Source organism: Urocampus carinirostris, chromosome 15, assembly GCF_059441175.1.
Source record: "Urocampus carinirostris isolate Australia breed hairy pipefish chromosome 15, RoL_Ucar_1.0, whole genome shotgun sequence".
Taxonomy (NCBI): domain Eukaryota; kingdom Metazoa; phylum Chordata; class Actinopteri; order Syngnathiformes; family Syngnathidae; genus Urocampus; species Urocampus carinirostris.
In genome coordinates this window covers 31,128,171-31,151,257 of record NC_142363.1, presented here as the reverse complement: position 1 = coordinate 31,151,257, position 23,087 = coordinate 31,128,171, and the positions used below count along the sequence as shown (strand labels likewise).

General features: G+C 40.0%; 1 protein-coding gene across 3 annotated transcripts; it reads right to left on the bottom strand.

Moving 5' to 3' along the window:
* Nucleotides 1–1,794: 1,794 nt before the first annotated feature.
* On the bottom strand, nucleotides 1,795–19,909 carry atg14 (autophagy related 14). Of its 3 annotated transcripts, none has more exons than XM_088355021.1 (11): nucleotides 19,495–19,909; nucleotides 15,300–15,362; nucleotides 12,464–12,506; nucleotides 12,314–12,395; nucleotides 9,208–9,445; nucleotides 7,114–7,343; nucleotides 4,947–5,064; nucleotides 4,783–4,873; nucleotides 4,113–4,198; nucleotides 3,870–4,044; nucleotides 1,795–2,662 (listed from the first exon to the last, which is right to left on the bottom strand). In XM_088355021.1, exons 1-11 carry the CDS (start codon nucleotides 19,749–19,751, stop codon nucleotides 2,540–2,542), a joined length of 1,506 nt encoding a protein of 501 aa, XP_088211147.1. In that variant the 5' UTR covers nucleotides 19,752–19,909; the 3' UTR covers nucleotides 1,795–2,539. The 3 variants fall into 3 exon arrangements, with proteins under 3 accessions (XP_088211147.1, XP_088211149.1, XP_088211148.1); XM_088355023.1 differs by lacking the exon at nucleotides 19,495–19,909 and adding an exon at nucleotides 19,332–19,380; XM_088355022.1 differs by lacking the exon at nucleotides 19,495–19,909 and adding an exon at nucleotides 19,128–19,219.
* Nucleotides 19,910–23,087: the final 3,178 nt, after the last annotated feature.

Sequence of the window (23,087 nt, the reverse complement as noted above, 5' to 3'; positions counted from 1 at the left end):
AGTCGTGTGGTTTGGGTGTTCGTTAGTCTGTCCATCTCCCACAATGCACTTGTGTCGCGTGAGTGTGCATCAAAGTGATATTTGTGTGAAGATTAAAGATCATGTGACTCACTAGGCCTTTACACATACTTAACATAGCTAACATGCTAATCTGCTAATCTACTCACAATTTAGAATCACCTCCACTACACTCCTGTATAATTCTATTACATTTACACTGAACTTCACTGTTTTTTATATGTTTACAACATTTTAAATACACTAATACTAAAGTAACACTAAAACGTCATATTGTCAGATATAACGAAATTGTGAATATGCTTAATTGCTGTTAAAATTGTCGATAAAAATTGTTCAAACTTCACATTGTTTATTTGCTGTTAATAGTGTCAATAAAATTGTTCAAACCAAAACAAAAAAACTTTATTGTGCTCCAATTTAGGATCGATGAGCATGCTACTGAATTACTAGTTTTATTTTATTTGCTACATCCATATGACACTATCTGCCCACTATTGCAATTTTGTGCTGATTGATTTATTGTGCTACAATTAGTACCGAAATATAGTTTAAACTGTACACCATACAGCTATCTGGTGTCTATACGAACCTTTTATATAGTATCTATAGTGTACAGTATTCACAATAATCGCCTGTATCAGTATTGGCTGCCCTCTAGTTGCCGATTAACAACCTGGAACAAAAAGTTGAATGGATGATGGAATGATAAGTTGCCTTTTTTCCTCAAAAAAAGGTAAAAAATTAAAAAAGTAAATACAAATAAATAAAAACAGGGGGAAAGAAAATAGGGAAAAAGAATGATACACTTTACATAAATAGTTGTAACATGCTATGTAAATAAGGGTAAATTATCAAAAATCTAAGCATTTTTTGCAGAAGGAAATATATTTATTATTAAAATAACGGAACGCAATCTGGTGCCAGTATTGATAACATCAATATGTAAAGGTGAAGTACAGGATTTGAACTTCCTTACTTTCGGCTGCTATCTCCTGGCTTTAAGTCATTATTGCAGCCTGTTCATGATGCATGTGCAAGGGCGTCCTTTCTTAGACGCGCGCGAATAAAGTCTCATTTTTCATCTTATTGAGGTTTAGCGTTGGGGTTTTGACTCTATTTAAAGCAGGCCTTTTCTTACTTTCACCATTTTTATGCTCCACTGACAAATAGAAATAAAAAAATGCAGGGATAAGCATGATGTCCCGTTCCAGCACTGACCCCAGCCCCCATTTCTCAAAGCTAATGTGTTCCGCCCTGAACAGCTTTGCTAAAATTAAAAGAAAAGCAGATAGGCGCAGTAGAAAATAAAGGATAAGGAATCCTTGAATTCAGTTGGGCATTGTTAACACATACTTCTATCCATCTATCTATCTACCCTGGTCATATCCATCAAGAGGGGTGACCGACAGCAAGATAAACACATATAAAAACAAGGAAAATAAAAAGCAAAAAAACACACACAAACATTTTTGGACCATGGCCAACCCAAATGCCCAAAACCCCAAACAAGTTAAGCACCTCGGCACCTAGGTTGGTCATGCTTTCGTCCCTCCAGATGAAACGGAACACAAGAAAGCGGCCATGTCACTCGGGTCAGGGTGACACAACACACTTCTGTTCAACAGCAGGGCCCGACAGCTTTTACTGGTTTACCCCTCCTGCATCATACGCATCACATACTTAATAGGGACAATATTTAACTTTAAACTATCTAAGGACACCGTGTAGCTTAACAGAATATCAATTTGTATAACATAAAAAAATACACAAAAATGGAAAAAACTCTTTATTAAAAATACAATTTACTAGCGTTTGCTAACAATCGGCCCCAAGAGACAGTTGGCGGTTTGGCCCAGTTAACATTGCTTTTCCAAGGGGCAACAAAACAATGGGCAGTTTGCACTTCCTTCGAGTCAAGCGGCTTTGTATCATAATTAACGCTAAAAATGTTTTTGTCACACATCAGAAGGCACACATTCTGGAAAATAACCAAAACAGATTTAAATAATGATGCTAACATCACCGCAATACCACACGAGTCCTCTCAATGATTTGGCGCAGTTGGAGAGTAAAAGCAAAAAAAATGGAACCCACTCGCCCACCATACACATTTCTATTCATGTTTTTCTTATGTTTTTTCAACATAAAGTAGTCATACTTACCTAGAAGATAGTCATACCTATAAATATATGGACACCTCTACCCTTCAAACCCCGAAATGATTAAAGTACAAAACTAATGGCCTAAGTAGAGCTGTTCACATAAATTCATGCAGAGAGTCCATCCAGGGACAAGATCGAGAGACAAGTACAAGTCTCAAAACTAGGAGGTGTTGCAAAAGGTTTTGGAGCCAGAAAGGCTCAATGTACGTCAGTGAAAGGCTAGTGTCGATCCAAAAACCTTTTGCAAAGGGAGTCCCTCGTTGCCATGACAACCGTCGTCCATCGCGCTTTGTAACAAAAGCAGCAGCCGAGGCCATTTTTTGAGTCCAGTTTTGAGCGGGCTCCAAAGTCAACCGTCAGCGTTGGCCCGCGTACGCTCGGAACCAGGACGTGACAGAGGCCGCTGCCGAAGAGATCATTCCTCCCGTGTTGATGGAGGGTTGGGACACCTGCAGTGCACTCTGGGAAAGATCCATCGGCTGCGGACAAGAAAATGGATTCGGATTAGGCGATTGGGGCTGCAGGATTTTGGAATAAAACCCGATAGTGATACTTCGCAGACAAGTATTGCAATTCGAAGAGATTTTAAAAGAAAAGTTCGTTCATGTGTTAGTTTTGTTTTTTCGGAGGGACCGTAGGACGCATATAAAATTTATATATCATAAAATATAAAGAAAATATACAAATGCATAATTGCACAAACCCTTACGATACCAACTGTATTACGATACCAAACTATGTAACATCCTACATGCTGACATTTCTTGTGTAAATATTGTGTAAATTATAACTATAACCATATCCTCCTTGTTTTATAACCTTATCTTCTCTGTTCTTATCTTCTTGGCTTTGTTTCCTCACTGTGAATGTATGAAACTGGAGTGTCATGCCCAATTTCGTTGTCACAATATGTTAACCCATTTTGTAACAATGACAATAAAGGTATATTCTATTCTATTCTATTCTATTCTAAAGGTCGTACAATTTGCGAATGGAGTTTATACATGGTTCCTGCAGCTTCAGGCAATTTCAATTCAATATTTTAAAGAGTTTTTAATGCCTTTTAATGCCGATCCCAAAACTGTACGTAACATCCTACATGCCCACATTTCTTGTGTAAATATTGTGTAAATTATAACCTTTATCTTCTTGGTTCCTTAATATTATGTAAATTATAATCTTATCTTATTTGTTACTTCATCTTCTTTGTTTTCTTTTATCCTCACTGTTAAACGTGAGACTGGAGTGCCACGTCCAATTTCGTGGTCACAATATGTTCAACCCATTTTGTAACAATGACAATAAAGGTATATTCTATTCTTTAGAAATCAAATTTAAGACCAAGACGCCCCCCCCCCAAAAAACAAAACAAAACAGAATTGAAACACAGGGAAAAAAAGACACTACATGAATTAGCGGAAATTTCAAACAAATGTTTTATATAAACATATATTTTTGAAATCATCTAGTTGAAAAGTTTCCGTCTGAGAAACAGCAAACTCCAAGAGTTTAGACATGGACAACAATAAATATAAAGGATGTTTACATTATATCATGGATCCTCAGTCAAAACTGGCATGTAACTACTAAAATATATATGACATAAAGAACATACAATAAAATAAAAAAGCCATAACATTTCCCCTACACGATGCAAAAAATATAATAATTCTGCCTGGATTGTACCTGCGAGGGTATGTCACAAAACCTGGGACTGGGGACAGTCTCCCAGTCCGTGCCTAAGTCGGTCTCATCGTCACTGACTGCCTCGTCCCCGCTCTCCTCGGCAGCCCCCGAAGCCTCGGGTTCCACAAACTCCATCGACTCTTCCAGGTCGGCACTCACCTCGAAAGGACCCGTCCTGTATAAGGATGGCGAGGCATGGTCACAGGATTGTTGCGCGTTGCCGTGTCAATGCAGTCATCTCACCTGCCCAGGTTGGCGTTGTCGGACGAAACCAGGAACATGATATTGCGGAGGGTGTGGTGCGGGTGTAGATTGTCACAGTCCACATGCTGCAGACATTTACAGATGCCAGAATAAATCGATTGATCGACAATATCGGTTTTCGAAATGCACAAACTTTTAACTTTGATACTTGACACAAAATGAATATCAATATTTGTTGATTTTCTGTAACTTTGACTTAAGTCGCTTCTTAATTAGTAATTTTGAGCCCTCATTTTTGTGCGCTGGCTAGATTTTCTTGTGCGCAGAGAATGTGCACGCGCGCAGCTTAGAGGCAACACCGAACACTACCAATGTTCCAAGTTTCATGTCAGGTCATGTGAATCTAAGCTACGATTGTTTTTTAACTCCTTTAGAGTTAATTCCGGTTTATCATTTTAAAAATGTGGCACACAGAATATTAATTTAAAAGAAAACTTGTAGATGAAACAGACGCACACACGCTAACGTGTGTCATAATAATAATAATAATTTCCTTTGTATTGTCATTCTTTGTAACAATGTACACAGAACGAAATGTTGATACACCTGACCCGTTGTAGCGAGCCGATGCAGCCGCAGCCAACAGAGGGCGCCGCCATTTTACCAATGTTATAAGTCTTAGGTATGACTGGACGGTTACCATGGTTACCTGTGAGAAGCAAAGATGCAGCGTGTTCGTGTTGAGCTTGTTGAGCGCACGTGTGAAGCGGAATCGACTCAGGTTGTCTCCGCAAAACTCACTAGAAGGAAAAAAACATAAAAATCAAACTAAGGACAATGTCCTAAATCATATTCCTGGACGCGTCTTGGCACCTATTGCACAACTTCTTGGGCAGGCTGACATCCAGGATGTGCGAAAGGACAGTTAGCAGCTGTGTAGCGTAGCACAGGGCGGCGCTTATTGTGTGGGCCGGGTTGATGTGGTCCTGTTCTGAAAAAGACAACGAGGCACACTAAGACCTTGCGTAAGTTGAGTGTTCTTGCCATAAAATGCTATTTTGCAAGCAAAGTGCCCTTGTGTTTTTGGAAAGCATTGTTTAGACATCAAGGCAGCACAGCGGTTAGGTGGTTAGCGCATGACCACACGAAGCGGAGGTCCAGGGATCGATTCCAGCCGGCGGTCTCCTAATGCGGGGTTTGCATGTTCTCCTCGTGCTTGCATGGGTTTCCTCCGGGCACTCCGGTTTCCTCCCACATTCCAAAAACATGAATGAGCAAGAGTGAGTTGTCTGTCCCTGTGTGCCCTACGACTGGCTGGCAACCAGTTCAGGGTGTCCCCTGCTCACTGCTCGAAGATAGCTGGGATGGGCTCCATCACCCCCGCGACCCTACTGGGGATGAGTAATGCAGATAATGGATGGATGGATGTATGTTTTGATATCGGAAGTATCACAAATAAAGTATAAATAAAAAAATGCTACACTTCTCTTGGTTGTGATTGGAGAATAAAAAAAAATCAGGTGGGAATAAAAGCCTGCTATATTAGTGTGTTCCAACTAAGTGTGCTTTAGTAGTAGCACTTTGCAGGGATTATTTCTATTGGGAATAAAATTTACCTTTCTAAAGAGTCAAAAAGTCAAGTCACATCATGTTTATTTGTGACACCCTTAATCACAATGAGGGCTGCACAGGCCACAGACTATTATGACACCATCCCCTGATCTAAATCCTACATGAGGGCAAGGAAAAACTCAAAAAAACTCAACATGAGGAAAAGGAAGAAACCTTGAGAGGGGACCGCAGATGAGGTAATCCCCCTCCCAGGATGACCAGGCTGCAACGTATGTTGTAATAAATAAAAAACTGTCTGGATTCAAACGGTTCAACAACAGCATTCAATTTACTTTGGGTACATCTTAGATTTAGGTGAATTCTACAGGATTATTCTTTACACTTGCAAAAATAACTGTCCTCTAATATATCAGACAAAGCTGCTTAATATTTGTTGCTTTAACTGACTTTTGTGCTTAAACAAAGTAAAACATTCACAAGTATTATTTGTCTTAGGGAGATGTCTATTATTTAGCGCCTCCCATTGACAAAACTTCCTTGTACTAAAAAAAAAAACTATAGGTTTTTTTCATTTTACTCATGCTGAGGTTTTTGAGTTTTTCCTTGCCCTCGTGTAGGTTTTAGATCAGGGGATGGTGTCATAATAGTCTGTACAGCCCTTTGAGACTCCTTGTGATGAAGGGCGTCACTAATAAACATGACTTGACGTGACTAGGTGAAATTTAAGTAAACTTTGCACTCTTCTGGGGAGCTTTGTTAGAGTTTGCTATCTACAACTCCTTGAAAAAAACCGCAGTGTTATGCGATTACACAATCTCACTATGTCACATTGCTATGTCGATTGGATTTTGGTTAGTCGTGCGGCCCGAGTTTAAGCTTTCTTTTGACGTGTCCTCTGTCTGTATAGCAATGGAGTCAAAATGGCTGACACCGGAACGCCTGGCACAGAGTTCAATTTAAACATGCTGCATTTAATTGAGTGCGTAGTTTGCAGTAGTCTCTGTAGTCCGGAATTTACAGTACGCTGTGATTTACGAGTGGGGGCCAATCCACTAAGGCTGCAAACAGAGTTGGGTAGGGTTACTTTAACTTGATTACTTTCAATTACTTTTGGATTACTCCAATCCCAAATATGCTAATAAAAGACAAAAGAAACTAAATATGAATCAAATATGACTCACAACACATGGTAAGCTTTCTCTCCTGGCTTTGATCTCCGGCAAAACTAACATAAAATGCGACAGAAACCTAATGAAAATCAATCCAAACAGCTTGCCAACATCATTTTTGCCGTTCCATGTATTCCGTTACTCCCCAAGCCTGCACAAAATGTAGTCATTTTATTCATATTTAGTTTATTTTGTCTTTTATTAGCATATTTGGTATTGGAGTAATCCAAAAATAATTGAAAGTAATCAAGTTAAAGTAACCGTACCCAACCCTGGCTGCAAAGAAGACCAGCAGATACCTGGGCCGTGACTGGCGCTCTTTTCGTCCACCCAGTTGTAGTAAGCGGAGCAGTCGCCGTTGCTGGGCAAGGTGACGGCGGGCCCCGTGATGCTGATGCTGGTCTCCCCGTTCTGGTCGTCCCAGATCCAGCGGCCGGACAGGTAAGTGGTCCTGCGAGCTTCCGCCAGCTCGCTCACCGTGCTGGACGTCAGCGCGGGGTCGCACTCTGACACCACATCGGCAGGGTCTCTGAGGGAATTTTGATCGCAGAGATAATGGGGTCAGTTTAAAGAGAGTCGTAAAGTGAATTTTTTTTTTTATAATAAATAAATAATAATTTTATATGGTTGCTGATTTGTGTACATCAACGTCAAACCAATCAAATGTATTTGTAAAACACTTTTCTCCCAATGGATCGGACTCAGCTCAGGAGGTAGAGCGCTCGTCCTGGGATCAAGAGATCGCAGGTTTAATTCCCCGGCTTCTCTGTGTTATAAGTCTAAGTTTCCTTGGGCAAGACACTGAATCTCTAAAGCCCCCAATAAGTAGGTCGGCGCCTTGCATGGCTGCATGGCCGCTATTGGTGTGTGAGTGTTAGTGTGAATGGGTAAGTGTGAAGCACATTGTAAAGCGCTTTGGGAGGTCTTCATTGACTTGAAAAGCGCTATATAAATGCAGACCATTACCATTTAAGTCAAGTCATGTTTATTTGTGATGCCCTCAATCACAAAGAGTCTCTTTGTCTTTCTTGTTTCTTTCTTTTTTCCATTTCTCTCTCGCTCTCTCTTTATTTTTCTTTCTCTTTCCTTCTTTTATCTCACTTTCTCCATCTTTCTCACTCCCTATCTTCTTATTTTTCTCATGCACACTCTTTTCTCTCTACCTCTTTGTCTTTTTCTTTCTCATTCTTTTGATATTTATCTTTCTCCTTTTTTCTCTCTCTCTCTCTCTATTGTGCTCTATTTCTTCCACTTTCTCCCTTTTTCCATCTCTTATATTAACTCTCCCTCTTACTGTCTCCCTTGTTCTCTCTATTTTTCTCCTCTCTATTTCTTCCTCCCTTTCTTTCCTTCTTTCGCTTAAACCCACTAGTCCGGGCCCTCCTGAGATTTTTTTTTAGCATGTGGCCCCCAGCTAAAATGAGTTTGACACCCCTGGTCTAAAGTAAATGTCTCTGTTTGAAGTTTTTATGTGTACTGTGGGTAGACTTAAATCATACTTCTGCTCTGAAAGGCCCGACTGAAACTACATCACCGTTTTGATAGTTGTCATGCGATGTTGCCACATAAGTAAATCAGTGATCTATCAAAAAAAGACCATTGATAAATATTATTAAATCTTTTTAGTTCAGACAAATATAAAAATTATTGTGTTCGCATTTTGAAGACTTCCGAAAATTGGATTTAAGACATTTTAATTTCAATTAAGGCCTTATTTTTAGAATTATGCATTCAATGTCTTAAGGATTTTCAAGGAGATACGAGAATTTTTAGTTTTTTAAATGTATTTATTATTTTAATGAAAAAGTCTAAATTACAGCAACACATTAGAGAAGAAAACTACACTAAAACAAAATGATAGTTTTAAAAACACTGTTTGATCCTATATATATCCAACTCCAATATTTGACTTTAATGTTTGGGGGCGGCAGTAGCTCAGAAGGGAGAGCGCTCGTCTTGGGATCAAGGGATCCCAGTTCGAATCCCGGCTTGTCCTTGTTACATGTCGAAGTGTCCTTGGGTAAGACACTGAACCCCTAATACCCCCAATAAGCAGGTTAGCGCCTTACATGGCTGCAAGGCCGCTATTGGGAAATGTGGAGCACATTGTAAAGCGCTTTGGGAAGTCATTGACTTGAAGAGCGCAATATAAAAAAAATGCAGATGCAATGTTTCCTCATTTCCTTATGCTGTGGTTTTTGAGTTTTTCCTCACCCTCGTGTGGGTTTTTCGATCAGGGGAGGTTTTAACGGTACTCTGCGCAGCTCTTTGAGACTTCTTATGATTAAGGGCTACACAAATAAACATGACAGAACAGATTCAGTAACCTACCGAAAAGTCGATCACGCCCAAAAACCCGTAACAGGCTCAATAACACGCCGATGCCCAATCACCTGCTGCAAGCTTTCTCTTCCCGCGTGGGGAAAATGTGCGCCATCAACTCTGCGATGTGCTCTCGGCGGGTAGCGGCCAGCTGAGCGAGCCGATCGCGCAGTTCCTGCTGGCGTTTCTCCAGCATCTCGCCGAGACGCCGGTTGTGCCGCTCGATCTTCTCCTGCTTCTGCTGGTGCCGGCTGGCCCGGCGCTGGAGGCGCTGGCCTTCCTCGTGGGACTGAAGCAGGAGCTCCTTGTCTGCAGATAGCACCGGATTGTAAGGGAAATTATAGATTGAATGTGCTTTTGTATGATTCTATCCTCAAACGTACCTTAACGAAGCCAAAGATTATATCCAGGTTCTGTTAGTATTCTTGCAACAATTGAATCTTCTTGGGCCCGCTAACTATTAATCAAGATGGCCTTTGCTTTGGTGCTGGGAGGTCTGGTCAGGAGCTTACCTCCCTTTTCTACATTCTTTTGACTTCACAGTGACGCATTGAACCTTTTGTGTTACAAAGTTTCACTTTTCTTATTGCTCATTTATTTTGCTCACACACCATCTAGCAACCAGCATTATTCGCTTCATTTAAACATGTGATTTCTGTCTAAACCAGGGGTGTCAAACTCATTTTAACTCGGGGGCCACACGATAGAACAAACATTCTGTCAGGGGCCGGACTAGTAGATTAAAGAGAAAGAAAAAGAGAGATAAAGAAACAAGAGAAAGAGGGAGTGAAAAGGAGAGAGGGCGTGAGAAACAAAAGAGATAAGAAGAGAAGTCGTGAGAGAGGGGGAAAGAAAGGGAGTGGAAGAAAGAAATCCAAAGAGAAATAGATAGACAGAAGGAGAGAGGAGAGAAAAGAAAGCGCGAGGGGTAGGAAAAGAGAAAGAGAAAAGGAAAAAAGGAAGTTAGAGCAAAAGAAGTTAAAAAGACACAGAGAGAGAAAGAGACAAAGAGCAACAAAGGAAGAGAAAAAGAGAGACACAGAGAGTTAAAGAGAAAGAGACAGAGAGTGGGAGAAAAGGGGTGGAAAAGAGGGAGAGAGAGAGAGAGAGAGAGAGAGAGGGCGAGAGAGTGAGAGAGAGAGAAAGAAATACAAGTACAGTGTTATTGTTCGAAGCACCTTTCTATGGCAACATCAAGTTGACAAATTTCAACCTGCAGCTTGTTTTTCTCTTGCGCTTCTCTGAGTGTTGTCTCGCGGACCGGATTCAATCCCTTAACGGGCCTGATCTGGCCCGCGGGCTGCCTGTTTGACACCTGTGGTCTAAACCAATCAATCAATTTGTTTCATGTATTCATGTGATTTCGCTTAAGCCAATCAGATGTGTTGTTTTATGCCTGTGTCTTCAAAAAAATGAGTCTCTAGCCATTGGGGGTGTGTGATTCCTTCCTGAGCCGATCTTGGAAGCAGATTTAGGGGAAAGCTCAGGAGGGACGCGCCTCCAATTGAAGGGCTATCAAAAACCTAATCTCAGACTCAGAGTGTGTTCTTTTCTTTCTCCTAATCCAATCTCAAAATTGAACCTTGACACGGATAAAGTCTGAAAAGCGCCAAGACCGGTTTCCGAAAATAGCTCACTAGTGAGAGTCGGTGTCGGGCATGTCACTTAAAAAAAGTCATGGGTTATAGTTACTCACTTCTTTTTCCAAAAAGTAACTGGGTTAGTCATTGAGTCACTCTATGGTAAAAGTAACTAGTTACAGGGGATAGTAACTTTTTCCGTTACTTTAAAAAGAAGTTGTACGCTAAAGAATTTAAAATTTTCTGAGCTTTATTCAAACATGTGATTTCTGTCTAAACCAATTAGATTTGTTTCATGTATTCATGTGATTTCACTTAAGCCAATCAGAGGTGTTGTTTTATGCCTCTGTCTTCAAAAAAATGAGTCTCTAGCCATTGGGGGTGTGTGATTGCTTCCTGAGCCGATCTTAGAAGCAGATGTTGGGCATGTTACTTTAAAAAAGTCATAGGTTATAGTAGCTCACTTCTTTTTCCAAAAAGTAACTGGGTTAGTCATTGAGTTACTCTGTGGTAAAAGTAACTAGTTACAGGGGATAGTAACTTTTTCCGTTACTTTAAAAAGAAGTTGTACGCCAAAGAATTTGAAATTTTCTGAGCTTTATTCAAACATGTGATTTCTGTCTAAACCAATTAGATTTGTTTCATGTATTCATGTGATTTCACTTAAGCCAATCAGATGTGTTGTTTTATGCCTGTGTCTTCAAAAAAATGAGTCTCTAGCCATTGGGGGTGTGTGGTTGCTTCCTGAGCCGATCTTAGAAGCAGATGTTGGGCATGTTACTTTAAAAAAGTCATAGGTTATAGTACCTCACTTCTTTTTCCAAAAAGTTACTGGGTTAGTCATTGAGTTACTCTGTGGTAAAAGTAACTAGTTACAGGGAGAAGTAACGTTTTCTGTTACTTTAAAAAGAAGTTGTATGCCAAAGAATTTTAAATTTTCTAAGTAGTATACAAGTCAGTTGAATAGGGTAGATAGGTAGTTCTACTCTTGAAGTGAAACAAAAAATCAGTAAACAATAAAATAAAAGAACAATCAGCATTAGACAATATAAAGTGAGTTGATTACATTAAATCTAACTCGAATGGTCTGTTGTTAAGCTGGGAATTCCGAATATTTTTAGAGAACCGGCGTTTTCAGCTTGCCTCACTAAAGAGAGACGGCTCTTTTGATTCCCAAATGGCTCTTTAGATTGTTTTTGTTGTTTGATCCATATATAACCATTTATTATGTTTTATTATGAAATCACTTAAGAAGGGGACAATTGAAGCAAAATATCACTTAAACGTTAACACTAAAAAACACACCAAACATTAAACATTAAAATATTTTTACGTTTACAGTGAGAAAAATAAAATACCAAACTTTTTTATACTAAAAAAAATTCCTGAAAAAAAGCATTTTGACCAATCACAGGAGAAAAACAGCGTCTCGTAGGGAACCGGTGCTCGATTGAGGATAGAGTTAAATTATCAAAATAGGTCACTGAGTAGGTTGTCACTACAACATTAGTTTCCTAACTATATTAAGTTTATTATTTAATAATCACGGCATTACTTCAATAATTCTACCAAATGACACATCAAGGCGTCCACTCACCGCCCTTGACGTCTTGGCGTGCGTTGACAAGCGCCTGGTTGATCTGCTCCATTTTGGCTCGGCACCACATCATCTTCCATTTCTGAACACAACAGAGACGAAGTAGTTTCCTCACTAACACGACGGCGAACGCCGACTCCTCAAACTCACCGTCTCGTCGGTCCGCAACTTCCCGTGCATCGCGTGCATCACCCTGGAAAGTAGGAGAGGCGTTGTATGATAATGAGCAACCCAAGAAAATATTTTTTCTTAACTTTCGTTTTTGCAGACTGTTATCACTCACAGCTCAAGTAGTTTTCCATTTGAAAGAAGCAATATAACACAAGTCAAGTCAAGTCATTTTTATTTGTATAGCCCTTAAACACAAAGACAATCAAAGGGCTTCACAGGTTATTACACAGACTATTTTTTCAGACTATTATTACACCATCCCCTGATCTGGAACCAACATGAGGGCAAGGAAAAACTCAAAAACCTCAACATGAGGAAAATTAAGAAACCTTGAGACGGGACCGCACATGTGGTATCCCCCTTCCAGGATTACCAGACAGCAAAGGAGGTTGCAATCACAAATAATACAGAGATATTGTCCACGAAAAGTATAGATTATTCATATGCTATATGCACAAAGGATGCATTGTTTCTTAAAGGAGACATGTACTCTAATAGATTAGATTAGATTAGATTAGATTAGATTAGATTAGATAGATAGATAGATAGATAGATAGATAGATAGATAGATAGATAGATAGATAGATAGATAGATAGATAGATAGATAGATAGATAGATAGATAGATAGATAGATAGATAGATAGATAGATAGATAGATAGATAGATAGATAGATAGATAGATAGATAGATAGATAGATAGATAGATAGATAGATAGATAGATAGATAGATAGATAGATAGATAGATAGATAGATAGATAGATAGATAGATAGATAGATAGATAGATAGATAGATAGATAGATAGATAGATAGATAGATAGATAGATAGATAGATAGATAGATAGATAGATAGATAGATAGATAGATAGATAGATAGATAGATAGATAGATAGATAGATAGATAGATAGATAGATAGATAGATAGATAGATAGATAGATAGATAGATAGATAGATAGATAGATAGATAGATAGATAGATAGATAGATAGATAGATAGATAGATAGATAGATAGATAGATAGATAGATAGATAGATAGATAGATAGATAGATAGATAGATAGATAGATAGATAGATAGATAGATAGATAGATAGATAGATAGATAGATAGATAGATAGATAGATAGATAGATAGATAGATAGATAGATAGATAGATAGATAGATAGATAGATAGATAGATAGATAGATAGATAGATAGATAGATAGATAGATAGATAGATAGATAGATAGATAGATAGATAGATAGATAGATAGATAGATAGATAGATAGATAGATAGATAGATAGATAGATAGATAGATAGATAGATAGATAGATAGATAGATAGATAGATAGATAGATAGATAGATAGATAGATAGATAGATAGATAGATAGATAGATAGATAGATAGATAGATAGATAGATAGATAGATAGATAGATAGATAGATAGATAGATAGATAGATAGATAGATAGATAGATAGATAGATAGATAGATGGATGGCGGGCGGCAGTAGCTCAGGAGGTAAAGGGCTCGTCTTGGGATCAAGGGATCCCAGTTCGAATCCCGGCTCGTCCGTGTTACATGTCAAAGTGTCCTTGGGTAAGACACTGAACCCCTAATACCCCCAATCAGCAGGTTAGCGCCTTACATGGCTGCAAGGCCGCTATTGGGAAATGTGGAGCACATTGTAAAGCGCTTTGGGAAGTCATTGACTTGAAAAGCGCTATATAAATGCAGATCATTTCATTTTCATTTCATAGGTAGATAGATAGTTGGATTTCTAGCTATAAAAATGTACCAAATGTTTACCAAAATGTTCGAATTAGTTATCTGACTCTATTAACCAAACACGACCTGCATTTATCCAACAATCATGCGTGCTCGTTTTTTGAGAGAAAATAAAAGAAAATAATCAAACAGTCTGCAATTCCGCACCGGAGCGGGTTTATTCACAACAGCAGATGTAAGTGTGTCCTCCGGAGACGACTCTCCCACCCTTATGTTTCCAGGATCATTTATACATTTCAACAAACATATCAAAAGACATCCCACCCTTCTCCAATTTGCTATGTGTGTTTGCAAGTAGCTTTAGCTTTTTCTCATTGGCCATCTTCTCCCCGCACAATGGCGTGCCGGCTCCTCCCATGGGCGTGCCAGAAAATCCCCACGTGGGCTCCACCTCCTCGCCTCTATGTCTGGAATGGTCAAAACATCCCCGAGCGTTTCTGCAACACCAGGGCCCCTCTTGCGTCGGGAAGTGCTGATTATCATATCAGCCCTTCGTCCCAGTTCCCACTGTTTCTGTAAACACCAATCTCCGCTAGGTTGCATTGACCTGCCCCACAGCCCAGCCAGTGAATATCTTTTGCACTAAATGTAATTTGTATTTGATTGTACAAAATCCTTTATAGTCAAATGTATAAAATCCTTCAATAGATAGATATATAGATAGATACTTTATTCACCCCCATAGGGAAATTCACACTTCCAGCAGTATGCTTGTGTTGAAAAATAAAATAATAAAATGAAGATATAGAATACAAAAATACCCAATATAACGTTTTGCTATAGAGTATTTAAATAGTGCTGGGGAAAATACACACTGTAATAAAAATAGGGTAATATGCAAATGTGGGGGTGGGGTTTCATTTGGGGTTTTACTCCCCCGAGTGGAGTTAAAGAGCCTCATAGCATGAGGAAGAAATGATAGGCTATTTCATACCAAATCCTGGGCACTGTAGATTCAATGGATTCGTCACCAAAAAGTGACCATTACCATGGCGACGGCTTGAAGAAAAAGGTGGGGAAAACCCATTGAGGAACATGACTCTCACCTGTGCTGCAGCTTCTCTTTCTCTTCCTTTAGCATCTTGAGCCTTGCCATCTTGTCTGCACACCTAAGCAAAGAGACAAGAGTAGTCTAAGGTAAATACTGGTATAGCAGGTATACCCGCTTCTTTCTTAAGGCACTGTTGAGTGTATAGATCGCTGAGCACTCTGAGCAAATTCCCCAGTCATTATTCATAGTCATTCTCCTTTGTACCCACTAAGTAACATATACCTGTACCTTTTCTTGAACTGATAGATAGATACTTTATTCATCCCCCAAGGGAAATTCACATTTCCAGCAGCATCCCTGAGCTGAGAACAGTACAATAATAAAGCCAAAAGAATACAATATACAAATACCCAGTGTGACGTGCAAATGCCCACTGTAGCGTGTTATATAGAGTAACTAAATAGTGCTACACAGAATACATATTGCAGTAAGATTCGGTAATATCCAATGTAGGTGGTGTGGTTTAATGTGGGCCTTTACTCTGCCGGGTGGAGTTAAAGAGCCTCATGGCATGAGGAAGAAAAGATCTCTTCAGTCTGTCCGTAGTACAAGACAGTGACAGCAGTCTGTCGCTGAAACTGCTCTTCTGTCTGGAGATAATGCTGTGTAGTGGATGCGATGGATTGTCCACGATTGACCTCAGCTTTTTCAGTGCTCGTCTCTCAGCTACTGTTGTTAGGCTGTCCAGCTCTTTGCCCACAACAGAGCTCGCTTTCCTAGCCAGTTTATTGAGACGAGAGGCATCCTTCTTCTTGACGCTGCCTCCCCAACACGCTGCCGCATAGAAGAGGGCGCTTGCCACTACTGTCTCATAGAATATTTTCAGGAGCTTTTTGCAGATGTTGAAGGAGGCCAGCCTTCTGAGGAAGTAAAGTCGGCTTTGCCCTTTCCTACATAGAGGGATGGATATTTGGAGATTGTTCCATAGCTTTACATCGATTATAGATATCCAAAAACATTTCAATGTTGTTCTTACATTTGAGATTTTGAAGTTATGTCTCCCCCTAAACTGATAGCCTCCCTCCCAATTAAGAAATATGTTCTGAATAATAAACCTGTTTCTTACCAGAAAATATTCAGAACATATTTGGGAATCGGGAGGGTTAGGGTTGCGTGAACAAAGGCTATCTTACTATTCTCTAATCTTCTTACTTGTTGTTTAGCTCTTTTATTTCATATTTACCCTGGAGTGCCGTGTCTATTCTCGATAGCAAAGTACACTTTGTCGTTATGGATGACAATTAATACAAATGCATTCTATGCTTTTGATACCAGAAATAACTACACTAATCATTTTATCTGAAGGAATTTAATGCTAATGAGAAGATAATCTAAAACGACATAACTGTTTAAAATGTATGTAGTTTAAAACGGAGGTCTCCAACCTTTTTCAAGCTGAGAGCTACTTCTTGTTATTAATTAGCCCAAAGGGCACCAAGTTTAATGTGCATTTCTAAAATAGCAACAGGATGGCTAGCTAAATTGATGAAGTAGCTTGATAGTTAGCTAGAAAGGTAAACAGTTAAAAAAAAAAAAAAAAGTGAGATAGAAATAGCTAAAACAGTCAAAATGCAACTAATTAGGCAGATAGAGAGCTCAAAAAAGCTAGCTAGCTGGCCAAAATTTCAATTGATAACTAGCAATAAAAGGTAAAATGTTAGCTATGTAAAATGATATCATGCAAATGAAACAACTGCCTAGCTTGCTAATTACCTAAAAGTGTAGGGAGATAGTTAGCTACAAAGCTGAAATGGTTGCTTGATAGCTAGCTTAAAAAGAAACTGTTTTTTTTTTGTTCGTTCGCTGTATAAAACCCACACATTGGAATTTAGTTTGTTGTATTTCCTGTAAAATGAATGAATGAAAGGATGGATGAATAAACTTGTTCGATACATGAATAGATTATCATCCTGTTATCTTAATTAATTGTTTAAAAATAATTATCAATACGTATATAGATTTTTTTTTTGTCCATTAAACCCCACCCCCACATCGGCTTTCTACCATGGAGGACGTTGACTAACTCCTAAAGCTCATCTTCCAAAAGTAAGTTAAACTCAACTTTACTTATCTTTATAGAGCATATTATTTCATGAAATGTTCATCTCTTAGTACAAAACAATACAGGTTACTTGGACAAGCCTTAAATATACTTATATATACCTTAAACATAGAACATATAGCACTGAAGCAACCTACAAACAAATTCAACTTACGAACGATCGTCTGGAACCAATCTCGTTCGTAAGTAGGGCAGCATCTGTAATGTTATCACTATGTTGTTACTATATGATCACCAGGTAAATTATTAAAACTGGGGTTAAATAGACTCAGTCAACGAATTAAAAGAATCATTTTACTAAAAAAATCATAATGACCCAGCATGGTGAGCTATTTTCTGAAATGGTCCGCGGGGCCCTTAACTGTCCTCTCGGGGCACCAAGGTGTCTGCGGGCACCACTTTGGAGACCCATGGTTTAGAGTTTATTACCCAATTTTAACCACTGCTTTTGCTAAAGACTCAACCTAGCAAAATCACATTGTATTAAGGTCGAGACTGTTTTAAAGTGCTCCATTATTTGACGTTTTTTTTAAATACATATATATTACATACCGGTCAACCTGTACCTTTTTGCTGTACAAAGTACGTTTTTTATGCATTTTGAGACGTGTACGACGTACAAGAAAATCTGTACGGAAAAACACAAATTTGTCAATGATGGGTACCATCCGGCATACACCGACTATCACGAAATGGCAAATCAATCAAGTCAAATGAGTACGCCGCGGTAGCCTCTATCTCGGTATCGTTTTTTTCGTTGCAAAAGAAGCGAGCGGTTTGGTGTAGTGAAAGGAAGTCCGTCTCTTTTTACAGAACAGGCTTTTTCGGCTCAAGTCATTTAAGAGAGACGGCTCTCAAACGGCTTACTTGCTTTCATGCATTATAATCTGAACTATTATATTGTATAAAGAAGTTAAGAGAAAAAAGGAAGTATAAAAGGAGAAAATGGAAAAAGACCGGTTTGTGGTTATCCCTTTAATTAGTATATTACCAACAATAATCTAATGCAGAAAATGAATTCATAATTTGAATAAGAAAATGTATTATTCTACCTAATTATATTTGCATGTATTTTTTCCTTCTGCAGTGAACATCCAAGCTACTTAATTTTTGACCTTTTTTATAATAAACCTCATTCATGTCGAGCAACTCAGTATCTCACAACAAAATGTAAATAACAATATATATGATACAACGAAACACATGTACAATATAACATGTTAAACTAAATAAATAAACACGTTTGAAAAAAATATACAGTGTAAGATTTTTTTGTATATTGTAAGGGAAAATACGACAGTTTGTAAAGGCATGGAGCCGTGGAGGTTGACAGGTATATATTAAGATCGAGACTGTTTTAAAGTGCTCCATTATTTGACGTTTCTTAAAATACAAAACTATATATTAATCGAAGACAAGTAAAGTTTATTTGTATAGCCCTTAATCACAAAGAGACTCAAAGGGCTGCACAGATCAAACACCATTGCAAACTATTATTACAGACTATGAACCTACACGAGGGCAAATGATACTCATATTATCAACATAAAATATAGATTATTTATATGTTATAGAGTATAAGTGTTTTAAGCTTAAATTTAAACATTTCCACTGAGGTTGCAGATCGAATCTCAAAGCAACGACACCCTACATAAAACCAACCAAAAGAAAAAAAACCTGTCAAGAGATAGCGTGACACTCGGGATAAATTACACGTTAATATTTTAGATAAAAACGCATTTTGTGGGAAATGTTATTCACCTAACATGGGCTACGTTAGCTGCAGCTAGCTTGACACAAACAGCGACACGAAAGTAAACAAATGTGTGCGCGCGCATGTCTAAAGTTCATACTTGAAATAAGATTACTCAACGTTAACATTATATTCAAATGAGTGGCTGTTATCTAAAATAGACGGTGCTATTGGCGCTATGTGTTATTACGTTATACTGTATATTTGTTTACCGATCGTCGATGGGAATCGGAAGGCATCAGTGACGCTGATAAATAAAAATTTTTTTTTTTCAAACTATGAAAACGTCACATCAAAAATCTGACATCATCCTGGAACGTGCATCATACGCAAAAAGCATAATTTAATGTTTTAAAAATAGTGAGTTGCGCTCACCTCTCCGCGTTTCTGCCGTCCAAGTACACGAAGTCTCCGGCATGCACGCAACGGGCACACGTCAACCTCCGCCGGGACGTGCTGCACAGCGGGCACCGCTCCACTGCCACGAAAAGCCCCTCGGCGTCATCCACGGACTCCACCATGACGCCGGCGGCCTGATGATGCGAGCGAGGGGGCGGCTGAGGAGGTCTGCCCGCCGGGCACGAGGCTGCTGGTTCTGCAGCGAGCAGCGGGAGCCCCGCTGAGGACGCCATGCTAGCGGGGCTAGCAGCTAACTGTTTTCTTTTGTTTATGTTTTTAAACCAATAAACGTCACAACTAGAACTTGACGTCGTCCATGATGAGGTCAGATGTTTTTTTTATGGGGGGCCCGTCAGGCGAAGGTGGTCGGTGGTACACTTCCGGCTTCTGGTTTGTTTGTGTCGTGACGTCAGCAATAAGGGGCGCGGCTTTAACGGCAACGTGCGGATATAAAAGGTTTTACCCTCCCATATGAATAAAAAACACTAGTCGGGATAGCATGTAACATTTTCAAATCACTAAACACTTAGTCTTTAAAGTCAAGGCGTTCATGATTAGGTCAGCTTTTTTTATGGGGGCGAGTCTAGGGAAGGTGGTCCCAGGTACGCTTCCGGTTTCTTGTTTGTTATTGTCATGACGTCACCTTTTAGGGGCGCGGCTTCAACAGCAAGGTGCTGATTTGGGGATTTTTCCACTCCAAAGAATAAACAAGATTTGCAAGTACAGTGGGACCTCGCTACTTCGCGGTTCCACGTTCGCGGGTTCAGAGATTCGCGGGTCTAAAAAATAATAATAATAAAATAAAATAATGAAATGAAATGATCTGCATTTATATAGCGCTTTTCAAGTCAATGACTTCCCAAAGCGCTTTACATTGTGCTTCACATTTCCCAATAGCGGCCGTGATCTGTGCAGCCATGTAAGGCGCTAACCTGCATATTGGGGGTATTGGGGGTTCAGTGTCTTACCCAAGGACACTTCGACATGTAACTCGGACAAGCCGGGATTCGAACTGGGATCCCTTGATCTCAAGACGAGCGCTCTACTAAAAATAAAAATAGGAAATTTGGCTTTGAAAGCCCTTAAATTTTTTTTTTTTTTTTTTTTTTCAAGCATTTTTGAAGGGGCGTCACTACTTCGCGGATTTTCACTTTTCGCAGGTGGTTTTGGTCCCCATTAACCGCGATAACCGAGGGATTACTGTACAGTAAATGGTCTGCATTTATGTAGCGCTTTAACCATTCTCTGAGGACCTCCAAAACGCCTTACAATGCACTTCACACTTTACACACACACGAGTAATTTGTCCAACTGTGATTGAGAGAAAATAGTTTTCACATATGGGTGGCAAAATCAAAAGGACGGCGGGCCAAATCAAATATTTGACTCCACTGAAAATGAAAGAAGCTGCAGATTGTAGTTGCTAATGTTGTGCCCGGCTAGCTGCCCTTGGATGTATGTCGAGCATTGATCTATCCATCTATCTATCTCCATCCATCCATCTACCCTGGTCATATCCCTTGAGAGGGGTCAACGACAGCAAGACAAACACACACACAAAAACTAAGAAAAGAAAAAATTAGCAAAAAACACACACAGTTTGAGGAGTCAGCGTCGTGTTAGTGAGGAAACTACTCCGTCTCTGTTGTGTTCAGAAATGGAAGATGATGTGGTGCCGAGCCAAAATGGAGCAGATCAACCAGGCGCTTGTCAACACACAAAACATTTTTGGGACCATGGCCAAACCAAATACCCAAACACCCAAACAGGTTAAGCGCCTCAGCACCCAAGTCGGTCATGCTTTCGTCCCTCTGGATGAAACGGGACACAAGAAAGTCAGGGTGACACAACACACTCTTCTGTTCAACAGCTGGGCCCGACAACTTTCACTGGTTTACCCCTGCCGCATCATGCAGGTGCCCTGCCCATCCCTCAGAATGCGTCCAAACATCCCACTATCCTTTCACAACACCTCTCCACTCGTTCCTACCACCAACAAGAGCTCAAGCTTCCACCATATTTAGACCCCTTTCCTGCAGTGCACTCATAACACCATCCATCCACGTCAATCGGGGCCTTCCTCTTGGTCTCCTTCCATTTACTTCTGCTCTGTAGATCCTCTTCAACATTCGCTCCTCATCCATCCTCTCCATGTGTCCAAACCAACATAGCACTCTTATCCACACGATTACTCAGTTCCACTACTACTCCAGTTCTGTCTCTCACAATTTCATTTCTCAATCCATCCAATCTTGTCACTCCTAACATACTCCTCAAACACTTCATCTCAAAAACATTTAATTTTCCTTCTCAAATCTGCGTTCAGGCTCCAAGTCTCTGCACTATAAGGGATTTTGTACAATCAGATACAAATTACATTTAATGCAAAAGATATTCACTGGCCGAGCTGTGGGCCAGGTCATTGCAACCTTGTGAAGAATGATGTTTACAGAAACAACGGGAACTGGGACAAGGGCTGATAAGATAATCAGCACATCCGACGACGGAGATGGGCCCTGATGACGGGGGATGGCAGGCGATGTTTGGAAAACAAAGCCCTGATGACGTGGAAACGCGCAGGGATGTTTTGACCATGACAGACATAGAGGAGCAGTGGAGCCCATGTGGGGGGCTTTTCCTGACGCGCCCATGGGAGGAGCAGACACGCCAGCTTGGGAGAAAGACGTGGGTCGAGAGAAGAGCTTCAGAAGATCGGAGAAGAACGAGAGGGACAATCGAGAGAAAAGGCTCGGCGAAGACGCGAGCGACAATAATTCGGCTAATTCGATGGAATTCATTTAGTTTATTGTTTAAGAAATTAAATCTGCCCCCGTGTGGAAATGCCGGACTCTTGTCCGTCTTTTCACAAAAAGAAACGAGCATGCATTGTTAGGTGAATGAAGCTTATGTTTGGTCAATGGAGTCAGATAACTCATTCGAACGATTTGATAAACGATACATTTTAATGGTTTATTTCCTAACAACCACACAACACAACGACACTTTGTACAGTCCTCTCTTAACATCCATACTCTTGTTACCTATCACTCTCCTCAGAGCACCCAAAACCTTGCTTCCTTGATTCAGTCTGTGCAATACCTCACATTCCATTCCACCAACTGCAGCCACATCACACCCCAAGTACCTAGAGCTTTCAACTTCTTCCAGCACCTGGCCATGCAACCTGATTTCCAAAGCCATGCCCACTCCATCACGTGAACACTTCATCACCTTACTCTTCCCAACATTCACACATAACTTACGCCTATCACACACCCTTCCAAACTCCATTACCAACCTTCTCAATGTTTTCAAACAACACCTGATTTACGCTTATGCTCGACATCTCATCTCATTAGCTGCACCGCTTATCCTCAGTAGGGTCGCGGGGGTGCTGGAGCCCATCCCAGCCATCATCGGGCAGTGGGCAGGGGACACCCTCAACTGGTTGCCAGCCAATCGCAGGGCACACAGGGACAGACAACTCGCTCGCTCATTCACACCTAGGGACAATTTGGACCGGCCAATTCACCTGAAATGCATGTTTTTGGAATGTGGGAGGAAACCGT

Excerpts from the sequence above, each read along its gene's own strand:
- atg14 (XM_088355021.1), bottom strand. The coding sequence starts at position 19,751 with ATGGCGTCCTCAGCGGGGCTCCCGCTGCTCGCTGCAGAACCAGCAGCC. Across the intron at positions 4,199-4,782 it reads TGCATCTTTGCTTCTCACAG|CATGTGGACTGTGACAATCT; the intron begins GTAACCATGGTA and ends AAATGTCTGCAG. Across the intron at positions 2,663-3,869 it reads TTTGTGACATACCCTCGCAG|CCGATGGATCTTTCCCAGAG; the intron begins GTACAATCCAGG and ends TCTTGTCCGCAG.